This window comes from Alosa sapidissima, chromosome 1 (genome assembly GCF_018492685.1).
Source record: "Alosa sapidissima isolate fAloSap1 chromosome 1, fAloSap1.pri, whole genome shotgun sequence".
NCBI classification, from domain to species: Eukaryota; Metazoa; Chordata; class Actinopteri; order Clupeiformes; family Clupeidae; genus Alosa; species Alosa sapidissima.
The window spans coordinates 1,643,319-1,659,715 of NC_055957.1; the positions used below are offsets into that span (position 1 = coordinate 1,643,319).

Sequence of the window (16,397 nt, forward strand, 5' to 3'; positions counted from 1 at the left end):
AAATACAAATTATACTAACACTTAATACAATATATAAAAATATACTAAAATACAAATAACAAAATGACAAATTATACTAACACTTAATCTAAATCAATTCTAAAAACAACAGGCAGGGACTGAGCCTGTGATTCTCTGTGCATAGTAAGGTATGGTAAGGTGCTCTAAGGTGCTCTGTGTGAATGAGTGTCATGGTGGTAGTGCAATGGTGATAGTGGTCATGGTGATAGTGCAAATGAGTAAGTCAACAGTGCAACAATGCAGAAATAAAGTAAAGTAAAGTCTATATATCTATATATTTAACTATTTAAGAAAATGTATAAGTGTGGCCACAGTTCGGCTGTGGCATGGAGGGGGGGGTTATGCATATGTGCTAATGTGCTAATATAGCACGCAAACAGTGAGGCATAAAGACAGTGGTACAAGTGGCTAGTGGACAGACAGTACCAAACATGGAGGGGATGAAGAGGCAGACAGACTATGCAGAGAAGTCTATCTCTCCTCTTCCCTTAAGTGAGGCATTGAACAGTTCAATGGCCCTGGGGACAAATGACTTCCTCAGTCTGTCAGTTGTGCAAGGCAGTGAGCGAAGTCTCCAGCTGATCAGGCTCTTCTGTTTAACAATAGTGCTGTGGAGTGGGTGACACTCATTGTCCAAGATGTTGATCAGTTTGTTCAGGGTCCTTTTGTCAGATAGTGAAGTGATACACTCCAGTTCAGCTCCCACTACAGAGCCAGCTTTCCTTACCAGCCTGTCAATTCGCCCCACATCCTTCTTCTTTGTGCTTCCTCCCCAACATACCACTGCATAGAAGAGGACGCTGGCAACAACAGACTGGTAGAACATCCTGAGGAGCTTACTGCACACATTGAAGGACCGCAGCCTCCTCAGGAAGTACAGCCTGCTCTGCCCTTTCTTGTAGAGTGCATCAGTGTTGGCTGACCAGTCCAGTTTATTGTCCAGGTGGAGACCCAGATACTTGTAGGTGCTAACCACCTCCACATTGACCCCATCAATGTGGACTGGTAGCAGAGTGGGCTTAGATCTGCGGAAATCCACCACCATCTCCTTGGTCTTTGAAGTGTTAAGTTGAAGATGATTGAGTTTGCACCATTGCACAAAGTCCTCCACCAGGCTCCTGTACTCCTCCTCCTGCCCGTTCCTGATACACCCCACAATTGCAGTATCATCAGAAAACTTCTGCATGTGGCATGACTCGGTGTTGTAGCAGAAGTCAGATGTGTACAGGGTGAACAGGACTGGAGAGAGCACAGTTCCCTGTGGCGCTCCGGTGCTGCAGATCACAGTGTCAGAGAGACAGTTCTTCAGTCTGACGAACTGTGGTCGCTCGGTCAGGTAATCTGTAATCCAGGTTACCAGGTGAGCGTCCACACCCATCTGCAAGAGCTTGTCTCCCAATCTGAGGGGTTGGATGGTGTTAAAAGCACTTGAGAAATCAAAGAACATGATTCTCACAGCACTTTTCCCCTTGTCCAGGTGGGAATGTGTCCTGTGTAGAAGATAAGTGATGGCATCGTCCACGCCCACTTTCTCCTGGTAAGCAAACTGTAACGGGTCTAGTGCATGGCGTACCTGGGGTCTGAGCATGCCTAAAACCAATCGCTCCATTGTCTTCATCACATGTGATGTAAGAGCGACAGGTCTGTAGTGATTAAGCTCACTAGGGTGTGGCTTCTTAGGGACAGGGGTGAGACATGATGTCTTCCACAGTGTTGGAACTTGTCCAAGGCGTAGGCTCAAATTGAAGATGTGCTTCAGTGGTTCCCCCAGTTCAGCAGCACAGGCCTTGAGTAGCCTTGGACACAGTCTGTCAGGCCCAGCTGCTTTATTGCTGCGCAATTTCTTAAGTTGGACTGTCACTTGATCCTTTGTAATGGTGAGGGGTGTAAGGGGAGGGGAGGGGGAGGGGTGCATCTGGGATCTGTGTGTCTGATGGCTGTTGACTGAGGTCGTTGTCACCTCCTTGTTCGTGATCACCATGTGGGGGAGGGGTGCAAAATCCAGTGATGGTGGGGGTACGATAGCTTGTGATGATGGAGGTGAGTGTTGCACTGGTATTGAGGGGGTGTGAGGGTGGGGGCTGGGGGATGGTGGACAGACCACCGCCATTGGAGCTGGAGCAGGGGAGTCAAACCTGTTGTAGAAGTGGTTCAACTGGTTCGCCCTGTGCGGGTCCCCCTCCACAGAGCTGCTGTTCTTCTTCAGGCCAGTGATGACCTTCATGCAATCCCATGTCTCCTTCAAGTTGTTTTCCTGCAGCTTCTGTTCCACCTTCTTTCTGTAATCCTCCTTAGCTTCCTTCAGCTTGGTTTTGAGCTCCCCCTTGCACGCGCCTCAGCTCTGCCATGTCCCCCTCTCTGAACGCCATCTTTTTCCTGTTGAGAAGGGTCTTGACATTGCTGGTTATCCAAGGCTTGTTGTTGGGAAAGCAGCGTACAGTTCTCAAAGTCAAAGTCAGCTTTATTGTCAATTTCTTCACATGTTCCAGACATACAAAGAGATCGAAATTACGTTTCTCACTATCCCACGGTGAAGACAAGACATATTTTACCAATTTAAGTCCACAGACAAACATAACATTCAAGTAAACAAAAAAGTAAGTAAATAAGAGGGCACATATAATAATGAAAAAAAATAAGAGCAGCAAAATTTGGTTGAAATTGTGCATAGACAGTCAATAAAATACTAGTGCAAAGTCAGGCCAATAAAAGGCTTGGGTAGTTCTGTTTGACCTAAGTAAGAAAGAAAGTGGCATAGTGGTGCAAGTTATGTAAGAGCAGCAGAAGTGTTGTGTTTTCAGGACAACAACACCAAGTTGTAAAGTGTACAATTGTGCAAGTGTGCAAGTGGAGTAGTGCAGGCGGCCATTGTGGGTCCAATGTCCAGGATGTTATGTAGCTGAGGGTGGAGGGGGGGGGGGGGGGAGAGTTCAGCATCCTTACAGCTTGGTGTATGAAGCTGTTGGTGAGTCTGGTAGTGCGGGAGCGCAGGCTTCTGTACCTCTTCCCAGAGGGCAGTAGATCAAACAGATTGTGAGTGGGGTGACTTGCATCACTCACAATTTTGGTCGCCTTGCGGGTGAGGTGGGTGGTGTAAATGTCCTTCAGGGAGGGGAGTAAGGCACCAATAATCCTTCCAGCTGTGTTCACTATGCGCTGCAGGGCTTTCCTGTTGTATTCAGTGCAGCTTCCGCCCCACACAGCGATACAGCTGGAGAGGATGCTCTCAATGGTGCCTCGGTAGAATGTGGTCATGATAGCTGGTGGAGCACTTGCTCGCCTGAGTTTCTGCAGGAAGGTGTTGGGTGTGACCTCTCCGGAAGTCAACAACAATCTCTTTGGTCTTGCTGACGTTCAGCAGGAGGTTGTTGTCCCTGCACCACGTGGTCAGATGGTCGACCTCCAACCTGTATTGAGTCTCGTCGCCCTTGGTGATGAGACCCACCAGAGTTGTGTCGTCAGCAAATTTCACTATGTGATTGTTGCTGTAGGTTGCAGTGCAGTCATGTGTCAGCAGGGTGAAGAGCAGCGGACTGAGCACGCAGCCTTGGGGGGCCCCTGTGCTCAGTGTGATGCTGCTTGAGGTATTGTTGCCAACACGTACTACTTGGGGCCTCTGACAGAGGAAGTCCAGTAGCCAGTTGCAGAGGTAGGTACTGAGTCCCAGTTTGTCAAGTTTGCAGATGAGTTGTTGTGGTATTATGGTGTTGAATGCAGAACTGAAGTCTATAAACAGCAATCTCACATATGAGTCTCTTTTTTCCAGGTGGGTGAGGGCTGGGTGGAGGGCAGAGCAGATTGCATCCTCTGTAGACCGCTTGGCTCGGTATGCAAACTGGAAGGGGTCCAGGGTGGGGGGGAGAATGGCTTTGATATGTGACATGACAAGCCGCTCAAAGCACTTCATGATGATGGGTGTCAGTGCCACAGGGCGGTAGTCATTGAAGCAGGATGGAGCAGTTTTCTTCGGCACAGGTATGATGGTGGCAGCTTTGAAACATGATGGGACGATGGCTTGCTTCAGGGAAGTGTTAAAGATGTCTGTGAAGACATCCTTAAGCTCCCCTGCGCAGTCCTTCAGCGCACGACCTGGGATGTTGTCTGGACCTGTTGCCTTACGGGTGTTGATAGCAGCAAGTGTCCTCTTCACACTGTCGGCAGAGAGGCACAGGGGCTGCTCATGTAGAGGGGGATGGGTCTTCTGTGGGCAGGTGCTGTTTTGTGCTTCAAAGCGAGCAAAGAAGCGGTTCAGGTTGTTGAGCAGAGGGATGTTGCTCTCACAGCTCTGTGGCGCGGGCTTGTAGTCCGTGATGGCCTGAATGCCCTGCCATAGGCTTTGTGCGTTCCTGCTTTGAAGTGGGTGGTTATCTTGTGAGTGTATTCCTTTTTTGCTTCCTTGATGCCACGGGACAGGTTGGCTCTCGCTGTTTTCATGCCAGCTTCATCCCCAGCTCTGTAGGCTTTGTCTCTGGCCCTCAGCAGCCTGAGGACATCCCCTGTCAGCCATGGCTTCCAGTTAGCCCGAGTGATGATGTCTTTTGTGTGGGTCACATCATCGATGCACTTGGTGATGTAAGAGGTTACCGTGTCTGTATACTCCTCTATGTCTGTCCGGTTGTTGTAAGTGGCTGCCTGCTTGAACATTTCCCAGTCTGTTGTGTCAAAGCAGTCTTGAAGAGCATCGGAGGCTCCCTCAGGCCACACTTTTACCTGCTTACGAACCGGTTTGTTCGCTTTTACCCTTTGTCTGTATGCGGGCATTAGCATAACAGTGATATGGTCTGAAAGTCCAATGTGGGCGAGGGGGGTGGCTTTGTATGCTCCTTTGTGTGTAGTGTAGACCAGGTCCAGGATGTTATCTCCTCTTGTTGGAAAATCAACATGCTGGTGTAGCTTTGGAAGTACAGTTTTGAGATCAGCATGGTTAAAATCTCCAGTGAAGATGGTGAAACCGTCTGGGTGTGCCGTCTGTTGTTCACTGACAGCCTGGTACAGTTCACTAAGAGCCGCGTTCTTATCGCTGTTGTTGTTGGTAGGCGGGATGTATACTGCGACTAGCAGAATCGCAGTAATTTCCCTTGGCAGGTAAAAAGGACGGCACTTTATGATCATAAACTCTGCCAGTGGTGAGCAGTGTTTGCATACTACTACAGTGTCCCGGCACCATTCGTCACGGATGTAAACACAGATTCCTCCTCCTCGTGATTTACCTCCCTTTACAATGGCCCTGCCTGCTCGATAGCATGCTAACTGCTCCAGTTGTACAGCAGAGTCCGGAATGTTGTCATTTAACCAAGTCTCAGTGAAGACGAGCACACAGCAGTTACTTACTGTCCGGTTCGTTGATCTCAGCAGTCGTATGTGATCCATTTTGTTGTCCAGTGATCGTACATTTGCCAGGAGAATGGATGGTATGGCTGGGCGAGTTGGGCTGGCCGCTAGCCTGGCCCGGACGCCTCCGCGCTTGCCCCTCTTCTGCTTCCTCGCACACCGCTTCCGACGCTTTCTTTCCGGGGGAGGAGTAGCAGGCGAGTCCGGTGTTGTTGCAGGCCGGAGTAGTCCGAGTTCCTTTAGCGTCTCTGTTGCAAAGTCCAGAACGCTGCAAAACTTGCTTTCGCAGATGTCAATTAAAAACTGCCTGCTGTACTTGTAGTACGACGTAGTAAGACGAGACGAACACGTAAAACTTTCGGACAAACACTTTTTAAACGAACAAAACACCGTACGGTTGGGACAGAGAGAGGTCGCTGCGTGTGTACGCGCCGCCATCTTGGATGAGCCCGTGTGTGTGTGCGTGTTCTGGTGGGAACAACAATGTCCATGCAGAAGTTCAGGTAGTCAGTTGTGCACTGTGTGACCTCCTCCAAGTCCTCTCCATTCTGTAACACACTCCAGTCAGTACACTCGAAGCAGTCTCTCAGAGCCTCATCCACTTCGGGTGTCCACTTCCTGAAAGTGCGTGTGGGAACTGGTAGCCTCTGTACTTTGGGCTTGTACATTCGCTGGAGATGAATGAGGTTGTGGTCTGACTTTCCCAGTGGGGGAAGGGGGGTGGCACTGTATGCATCCCTCACGTTTGCATACATGAGGTCTATTGTCCTGTTTTTCCTTGTCGGGCAGTCAACATAATATCGCCAAATATTCATGTGACTCAGCTATTGTTGCCATAAAATTTCTCCTCTTAAAGACAAGTGTGTGTGTGTGTGTGTGTGTGTGTGTGTGTGTGCGCTTGTGTGTGTGTGTGTGTGTTTGTGTGTGTGTGTGTGTGTGTCTGTGTGTCTGTGTGTGTGTCTCTGTGTGTGTGTGTGTGTGTGTCTGGTAGCGAGTCCTGTATGAGGCCAACATGCAGCAGTTCAAGTGTGCCAAGCCCCAGAAGTCTGAGAGAACTGAGGTGGGTGTACACACACACACACACACACACACACATACTGTACTCATTAAGCTATAGTGTATATGTAGTGTAACGTGACATGGTGTGTGTGTGTGTGTGTGTGTGTGTGTGTGTGTGTGTGTGTGTGTAGAAAGTGATATCTCAGATCAAAGAGGCGCAGGAGGCGCAACTGAAATTTGATGCCGTTTTCACTTCTGGAACTCCAGCTACCCACAAGGTTTGGCATCGCACCACACAAACACACACACATACACACACATGCTTGCAAACACACACACACAATATGCAAGCACACACAGAGACAAACACACACACACACACACACACATGCACGCAAACACACACATGCACACACACACACACACACAGATACACACACACACACACAGTGGCATCATATGTCCAATGTGTAAAAGTACAAACATGTGTTTGTGTGTGTATCTTTGTGTGTGTGTGTGTGTGTGTGTGTGTGTATCTGTGTGTGTGTGTTTGTGTGTGTGTGTGTGTATCTGTATGTGTGTGTATGTGTGTGTGTGTTTGTGTGTGTGTATCTGTGTGTGTGTGTGTGTGTGTGTATGTGTGTGTGTGTGTGTGTATGTGTTGCTCAGGTGAACAGCCTGCCCATCAGACTGAACACTACCACTATCCTACGAGAGGGGGCGCTCTACAACAAGCAGCTGGAGGAGGAGCTTCACAGGTGTGTGTGTGTGTGAGCAGGTGTTAGGCAAGGGGTGTTACGGTGTGTGTGTGTGTGTGTGAGCAGGTGTTAGGCTAGGGGTGTTACGGTGTGTGTGTGTGTGTGTGTGTGTGTGAGCAGGTGTTAGGCTAGGGGTGTTATGGTGTGTGTGTGTGTGAGCTCTGACCTCTGACCCTGCTGGTGTGTGTGTGTGTGTGTGTGTGTGTTTACATGTATGCCTCTGTGTGTGTGTGTGTTTACATGTATGCCTGTGTGTGTGTGTGTGTGTGTGTGCGTACGTGTGTGTGTAACACTGATTTAAGTAACAATGAGTGTCATTCAGTTTCTATTTCTTTTATCTATCAGTAATGCTAAGTGGCTCATTAAAAAGCAAGCAGCACCTTCAACCCCCATGCTGTGCTTGTGTGTGTGTGTGTGTGTGCAAGCAGCACCTTCACCCCTCATGCTGTGCTTGTGTGTGTGTGTGTGTGTGTGTGTATGCAAGCAGTACCTTCACCCCCCATGCTGTGCTTGCGTGTGTGTGTGTGTGTGTGTGTGTGTGTGTGTATGCAAGCAGTACCTTCACCCCCCATGCTGTGCTTGCGTGTGTGTGTGTGTGTGTGTGTGTGTGTGTGTGTGTGTATGCAAGCAGTGCCTTCACCCCCCATGCTGTGCTTGCGTGTGTGTGTGTGTGTGTGTGTGCAAGCAGCACCTTCACCCCCCCATGCTGTGCTTGCGTGTGTGTGTGTGTGTGTGCATGCGTGCGTGTGGCCCTCTGGGTTCTAGTTCATATGAAAAGATTTTCTTGTGTGTGTGTGTGTGTGTGTATCCATGTGTGTGTGTGTGTGTATCCATATGTGTGTGTGTGTGTGTGCATGTGTATGTGTGTGTGTGTGTGTGTGTATCCATGTGTGTGTGTGTGTGTATCCATGTATCCATGTGTGTGTGTGCATGTGTATCCATGTATCCATGTGTGTGTGTGTGTGTGTGTGTATCCATGTGTGTGTGTGTGTGTGCGTGTGTATCCATGTGTGTGTGTGTATCCATGTATCCATGTGTGTGTGTGTGTGTGTGTATCCATGTGTGTGTGTGTGTGTATCCATGTATCCATGTGTGTGTGTGTGTGTGTATCCATGTGTCCATGTGTGTGTGTGTGTGTGTGTGTGTCCATGTGTGTGTATCCATGTGTGTGTGTGTATCCATGTATCCATGTGTGTATATGTATCCATGTATCCATGTGTGTGTGTGTGTGTATCCATGTGTGTGTGTATGTGTGTATCCATGTATCCGTGTGTGTGTGTGTATCCATGTGTGTGTGTATCCATGTATGTGTGTGTGTATCCATGTGTGTGTGTGTGTGTATCCATGTGTGTGTATAAGTATAAGTATATATACCTTTTTGATCCCGTGAGGGGAAATTTGGTCTCTGCATTTAACCCAATCCGTGAATTAGTGAAACACACTCAGCACACAGTGAGGTGAAGCACACACTAATCCCGGCGCAGTGAGCTGCCTGCAACAACAGCGGCGCTCGGGGAGCCGTGAGGGGTTAGGTCAAGGGCACTTCAGCCGCGGCCCACTGGTCGGGGCTCGAACCGGCAACCCTGCGGTTACAAGTCCAGTGGGCTAACCAGTGGGCCACGGCTGCCCTGTATCCGTGTATTCGTGTGTGTGTGTGTATCCATGTATTCGTGTGTGTGTGTGTGTGTGTGTGTGTGTGTGTGTATCCATGTATCCGTGTATCCATGTGTGTGTGTGTGTGTATCCATGTATCCATGTGTGTGTGTGTGTGTGTATCCATGTATCCATGTGTGTGTGTGTGTGTGTGTGTGTGTGTGTATCCATGTGTGTGTGTGTGTGTGTGTGTGTGTGTGTGTTTCCATGTATCCATGTGTGTGTGTGTGTGTATCCATGTATCCATGTATTCGTGTGTGTGTGTGTGTGTGTGTGTATCCATGTATCCGTGTATCCATGTATTCGTGTGTGTGTGTGTGTGTATCCATGTATCCATGTGTGTGTGTGTGTGTGTGTGTGTGTATCCATGTATCCATGTGTGTGTGTGTATCCATGTATCCATGTGTGTGTGTGTGTATCCATGTGTGTGTGTGTGTGTGTGTGTGTGTGTATCCATGTATCCGTGTGTGTGTGTGTGTATCCATGTATCCATGTGTGTGTGTGTGTGTGTATCCATGTATCCATGTGTGTGTGTGTGTGTGTGTGTATCCATGTATCCATGTGTGTGTGTGTGTGTATCCATGTATCCATGTGTGTGTGTGTGTGTGTGTATCCATGTATCCATGTATCCATGTGTGTGTGTGTGTGTGTGTGTGTGTGTGTATCCATGTATCCGTGTATCCATGTATTCGTGTGTGTGTGTGTGTGTGTGTGTGTGTGTGTGTGTATCCATGTGTGTGTGTGTGTGTAGGCTGGAGTGTGTGGTGGAGGGTGGGAGTGAGCCCTCAGGGTTCCTGCGCTGGCAGCAGCAGATGCGTGAGCGTGGCGAGCAGGAGCAGCTGGCCTCTCTGGAGCAGCGCCGTCTGCAGGGACTCATCAGCCACCAGGAGGCGGCACTCGCGCGCACGCGCATCACCCAGCGCAACCTGCAGAGGGCGCAGCTCAAGAAGGAGGAGGTGGGGGGGGGCACAACACACAACACGCTCACTCTCTGTCTGGGTATATGGGGGCACAACACACAACACGCTCACTCTCTGTCTGGGTATATGGGGGCACAACACACAACACTCTCTGTCTGGGTGTATGCTCATCCTTGTGTATGTTAACCCTTTGGTGTGTGTGTGTGTCTGTGTGTGTATCTGTGTCTGTGTCTGTGTGCGCGTGTGTGTGTATGTGTCTGTGTGTGTGTGTGTATGTGTGTGTGCGTGTGTGCGTGTGTGTGTGTGTCTGTGTGTGTGTGTATGTGTGTGTGTGTGTGTGGTGTGTGTGTGTGCGTATGCTTGTGTGTGTGTATGTGTGTGTGTGGTGTGTGTGTGCGTGTGTGTGTGTGTGGTGTGTGCGTGTGTGTCTGTGTGTGTGTGTGTGTGTCTGTGTGTGTGCGTATGCGTGTGTGTGTGTGCGTGTGTGTGTGTGTGCGTGTGTGTGTATGTGTGGTATGTGCGTGTGTGTGTGTGTGTGTGCGTGTGTGTGTGTGTGCGTGTGTGTGTATGTGTGGTATGTGTGTGTGTGTGGTGTGTGTGTGTGTGTGTGTGTGTGCGTGTGTGTGTGGTCAGACGGCGGAGCTGATGCGTCAGTACGCTGCTAAGCGACTGCAGGAGGAGGAGGGGATGAGGGAGCTGGTGCAGCAAGTAGCCGACGGACACAAGAACTCCAAAGTGGCCAAAGCCAAGCTGCACGACTTCAAACAGAGCGTCGGTCAGTCTGTGTGTGTGTGTGATAACAAAGCGTTGGTCAGTCTGTGTGTGTGTGTAATAACAGAGCGTCGGTCAGTCTCTGTGTGTGTGTGTGTGATAAAGCGTCGGTCAGTCTGTGTGTGTGTGTGTAATAGAGCGTCAGTCAGTCTGTGTGTGTGTGTATAATAACAGAGTGTCGATCAGTCTGTGTGTGTGTGTGTGTGCAATAATGGTCATAATAATAAGACTTCATTGATGTAAAATGCGCCTGTAGGCACCTTTCCATGTACTAAATGTTAAAAGCTTTAGTGTAAAGGGGGTTGGCTTATTCTATAAGAAAGTAAAATACTGGCATCAGTCAGGCAGGACATTTTACATGTCCGAAAAACAGTAAACTTTACATGTCTGAAAAATCTCTGAAATGCCAGAAGTTGCTGAGCTTTGTCCTCTGATCTCGCAGTACACACTAGCACAGCTAGCACAGATGGACCGTTAGCACGGTAAGCACAGATGCACCGTTAGCACAGATGGACCGTTAGCACAGTTAGCACAGATAGACCGTTAGCATAGTTAGCAGATGGACTGTTAACACAGATGGAAAGTTAGCACATATAGACCGTTAGCACAGCTAGCACAGATGGATCGTTAGCACAAATGGACCATTAGCACAGATCGACAGTTAGCATAGATTGACCGTTAGCACAGCTAGCACAGAGCACAGATGGACCGTTAGCACAGATGGACAGTTAGTACAGATGGACCATTAGCACAGATGGACCATTAGCACAGATCGACCATTAGCACAGATGGACCGTTAGCACAGCTAACACACTTAGCACAGATAGACTGTTAGCACAGATGGAACATTAGCACAGATGGACTGTTAGCACAGTTAGCACAGATGTCCCACAGTTAGCACAGATGGACTGTTAGCACAGATGGACCATTAGCACAGCTAGTACAGATGGACCATTAGCACAGATGGACTGTTAGCACAGATGGACAGTTAGCACAGATGGGCAGTTAGCACAGATGGACCAATAGCACAGCTAATACAGATGGACCATTAGCACAGATGAACTGTTAGCACAGTTAGCACAGATGGACTGTTAGCACAGTTAGCACAGATGGACAGTTAGCACAGATGGACCGTTAGCACGGTAAGCACAGATGCACCGTTATCACAGATGGACCGTTAGCACAGATGGACCGTTAGCATAGTTAGCAGATGGACTGTTAACACAGATGGAAAGTTAGCACATATAGACCGTTAGCACAGCTAGCACAGATGGACCATTAGCACAGATCAACAGTTAGCATAGATTGACCGTTAGCACAGCTAGCACAGAGCACAGATGGACCGTTAGCACAGATGGACAGTTAGCACAGATCGACCATTAGCACAGATGGACCATTAGCACAGATGGACTGTTAGCACAGTTAGCACAGATGTCCCACAGTTAGCACAGATGGACCATTATCACAGCTAGTACAGATGGACCATTAGCACAGATGGACTGTTAGCACAGTTAGCACAAATGGACAGTTAGCACAGATGGGCAGTTAGCACAGATGGACCAATAGCACAGCTAGTACAGATGGACCATTAGCACAGATGGACAGTTAGCACAGATGGACTGTTAGCACAGATGGACCAATAGCACAGCTAGTACAGATGGACCATTAGCACAGATGGACTGTTAGCACAGATGGACAGTTAGCACAGATGGACTGTTAGCACAGTTAGCACAGATGGGCTGTTAGGACCGTTAGCACAGCTAGTACAGATGGACCATTAGCACAGATGGACCATTAGCACAGATGGACGCGCCCTCAGCTACCAAGGGCCTGTAGAACACCTCATGAACTCATGGTTAAGAGTTTTTTTCTTTTACTTTTCGCCTATTTAATTTTGCCTTTCTAAAAATCCATATGCTAAATGCCATATGCCGATGTTATAGGACATCCAGTCACTGACCTCAGAATGTCACAGGGCATACAGTCCCCAAGGCTACTCTTCATCAGTGATAAAGATAAAGTGATAACTATATCATAAGGGCTGTGTAAAGCAGAAGACCAAATATGAAGCCCTGTGGGACCCCGGGAACATTAAACAAAACAGGTTTTCCATTTACAGTTGATTTATTTTTGACATAATCATTTAATCCAGTAATTGTCCTTTCATGCATGCATGTTGTGTGTGTGTGTGTGTGTGTGTGTGTGTGTGTGTGTGTGTGTGCCTCAGTGCGGGAGGTGTGTGAGCAGAGCCGTGATTTGCTGGCACGCGCTCTCGAGGAAGCGCAAGAGGAGATGAGCAGGAAGTTGGAGCTCATTCGTCAGATCCGCGCCATCGAGTCCGTCCCCCGCACCCAGCACAAGCTCCTGGACGACACCGAGGTGAGACACACACACCCCACGCCACACGGGGGCGCCAATGAGCTGCTGCACTCACTACACTTTAGGGTACAATTACAGTGCTAACTGTGTAGCTAGCACAGATTAGCGTGGAAATGGTACAGTGCTAACTGCTAGAGACTAACACATTGTTAGCTGGTCATGTGGGTATCTACAGAAGCTTCGCAGTTCAGCGTAGCATTAGCACAGGACGTGTTAGCACAGGGTTAGCGTAGCGTAGCATTAGCACAGGACGTGTTAGCACAGGGTTAGCGTAGCATTAGCACAGGACGTGTTAGCACAGGGTTAGCGTAGCGTAGCATTAGCACAGGACGTGTTAGCACAGGACGTGTGTTTTGTTTAGAAGCCCAAGTGCATCCTCTGCTCTCTGGTGTGGCTTCCCCTCTCCTGATTGGTCTCTAGTGTGGCTACCCCTCTCCTGATTGGTCCCTGGTGTGTCCTCTTCTCTCTCCTGATTGGTCCCTGGTGTCTCCTTTCCTCTCTCCTGATTGGTCCAGATGGCAGGCCACGCCTTGCTGTGTGAGATGTCTCTGGCCGAGCTGCGCGAGCGTCTGGGTGTGCTGCGCGTTGCTGAGCAGCGCCACCTGGAGGAGCGGAGGAGGCACGTCCAGCAGGAGAAGCAGAGCAGAGAGCAGCTGCTGCTGGACCAGCTGGACAACATCGCCACCTGCAGGACAGCCATGGAAGAGGTCGCAGCACGCAGGTAACACACACACACACACACACACACACACACCCGCACAGACAAATGCAACAGGCTGCAACACACACACACACACACACACACACACATACACACACACACACACACATACACGCACACACCCGCACACACCCGCACAGACACATACAACAGGCCACAACACACACACACATACACACACACACGGCACAGGCCACAACACACACACATACACAGACACACACATGCAACAGGCTGCAACACACACACACACACACACACAGACAGACACATGGAATAGGCTGCAACACACACACACCCACACAGAAACATGAACGCAGTGTGTCATGTCTGTGTATGTGTGTGTGTGTGTGTGTGTGTGTGTGTCATGTCTGTGTATGTGTGTGTGTGTGTGTGTGTGCGTGTACATGTGTGAGTGCGTGTGTGTGTGTGTGTGTATACATGTGTGTGTGCGTGTGTGTACATGTGTGTGTGCGTGTGTGTGTGCGTGTGTGTGTGTTCTGCAGGCAGGCCGAGCGCATGTGTCGCCCTTCTGTGCGAGAGCAGCTTCAGGAGGATGAGAAGCTACAGGCCCTGAGACACACCCTGCAGGAGAAACAGCAGCAGAGGCACCAGCTCACACACACACTCACACACACACACAAACTCACACACACACAGCAAACACACAAGCACTCACACACACACCGTCTGAAGCAGTGGGACCAGAGGAAGGTGAGGATTAACGTTTACACACGTTATGTTTACGTTAACGCTCATTCCTCTATTTGAACTCCAACTCTATAGCTATGGCTGTAGCATATACTGCACATCAGCACTGTAGTGTTATGATGTATATAATATCAGCACTGTAGTGTTATAATGTATATAATATCAGCACTGTCGTGTTATAATGCATATAATATCAGCACTGTAGTGTTATAATGCATATAATATCAGCACTGTAGTGTTATGATGTATATAATAACAGCACTGTAGTGTTATGATGTTATGATGTATATAATAGCAGCACTGTAGTGTTATGATGTATATAATATCAGCACTGTAGTGTTATGATGTTATGATGTATATAATATCAGCACTGTAGTGTTATAATGCATATAATATCAGATCAGCTCTGTAGTGTTATAATGCATAATATCAGCACTGTAGTGTTATAATGTATGGCTGTTGTATGACTATAAAGGCTGTTCTCTCCTGCTCTCATCTGTGTGTGTGTGTGTGTGTGAGTGTTTGTGTGCATGTGCGTGTGTGTGTCTGCATGTGTGTGTGTGTGTGTGTGTGTGTGCATGTGTGTGTCTGCATGTGCGTGTGTGTGTCTGCATGTGTGTGTGTGTGTGAGTGTTTGTGTGCATGTGCGTGTGTGTGTCTGCATGTGTGTGTGTGTGTGTGTGTTTGTGTGCATGTGCGTGTGTGTGTCTGCATGTGTGTGTGTGTGTATGTGTCTGCATGTGTGTGTGTGTGTGTGTTTGTGTGCATGTGCGTGTGTGTCTGCATGTGTGTGTGTGTGTGTGAGTGTTTGTGTGCATGTGCGTGTGTGTGTCTGCATGTGTGTGTGTGTGTGTGTGTGTTTGTGTGCATGTGCGTGTGTGTCTGCATGTGTGTGTGTGTGTGTGTACGGAAGCAGAAGGCTCTAGAGGAGCAGCAGTGGGAGGAGCTTGAGAAGAGCTTGCAGATGACCGTACAGCAGGGGGCGCCAAACACCAGATGACACGACAACCCCATTCAGCACACACACATACTCACACTCTCACAACACACACATATACTCACACTCTCACAACCCAGATGCTACATTCAGCACACACACACATATACTCACACTCTCACAACCCCAACAACCCAGATGCTACATTCAGCACACACACACACACACACATACTCACACTCTCACAACACACACATATACTCACACTCTCACAACCCCACATATACTCACACTCTCACAACCCAGATGCTACATTCAGCACACACACACATATACTCACACTCTCACAACCCCAACAACCCAGATGCTACAATCAGCACACACACACACACACATATACTCACACTCTCACAACCCCAAAAACCCAGATGCTATATTCAGCACACACGCACATATACTCACACTCTCACAACCCCAAAAACCCAGATGCTACATTCAGCACACACACACACATATACACACACACACACACATATACACACACACACACACATATACTCACACTCTCACAACCCCAAAAACCCAGATGCTACATTCAGCCCCAAAAACCCAGATGCTACATTCAGCACACACACAAATATACTCACACTCACACACACAAATATACTCACACTTACACACACACACACACAAATATACATACTCATACTCACACACAGGCATAAAAGCTTTAAGTGTATTTTGACACGTCTAATTTTTAAATGTTTGTTTGCAGACTACATGAGCTCATTAAATAATCACATGTAAAAATGAAATAAAGTTGTTGTTTTAAACGGACATGTATATGTATATATATGTAGCAGTGGCGGCCGGTGGTTAAAAAAATAAGAAATGTCCGCTTGATTGGTGTTAGTGGCAAATGTCAGTTTGTGATGGTGTTGGTGGCATATGTGAACAATAGAGGATGTACCCAGACACATTTATAGCAGCAGAATGTACTATGTAGCATTTTAACTGGCAATGTTGTGCAATAAATGCTGTTCTGACATTCTTAGGGGGGGGGGGGGTCTGACCTAAGGAGCTAGGCTAGCATGCAGTAGCCAGAAAAGTTGTGGGTTCAATTCTTGGCTTCCACCATTGTGCATTTGAGCAAGGCACTTAACCCCAAACTCCTCCAGGGACAATGGACTTTGTAA

General features: G+C 48.4%; 1 protein-coding gene across 5 annotated transcripts in view; it reads left to right on the forward strand.

The window, feature by feature from the left end:
* cfap99 (cilia and flagella associated protein 99) overlaps positions 1 to 15,482 on the forward strand; it is a 20,507-nt gene extending 5,025 nt beyond the window's left edge. For 2 of the 5 annotated variants that reach the window (XM_042085616.1, XM_042085645.1), the window contains exons 7-15: positions 6,344 to 6,412; positions 6,543 to 6,629; positions 7,021 to 7,109; positions 9,514 to 9,718; positions 10,316 to 10,457; positions 12,681 to 12,832; positions 13,348 to 13,553; positions 14,060 to 14,267; positions 15,178 to 15,482. In XM_042085616.1, the coding sequence (XP_041941550.1) occupies positions 6,344 to 6,412; positions 6,543 to 6,629; positions 7,021 to 7,109; positions 9,514 to 9,718; positions 10,316 to 10,457; positions 12,681 to 12,832; positions 13,348 to 13,553; positions 14,060 to 14,267; positions 15,178 to 15,264 (1,245 nt within the window). In that variant the 3' untranslated portion in view covers positions 15,265 to 15,482. Of the gene's footprint in view, positions 1 to 6,343; positions 6,413 to 6,542; positions 6,630 to 7,020; positions 7,110 to 9,513; positions 9,719 to 10,315; positions 10,458 to 12,680; positions 12,833 to 13,347; positions 13,554 to 14,059; positions 14,268 to 15,177 lie in introns of those variants that run through there. The other 3 variants (XM_042085625.1, XM_042085635.1, XM_042085653.1) reach the window with 3 other exon arrangements.
* The last annotated feature ends 915 nt before the right edge of the window (positions 15,483 to 16,397 follow it).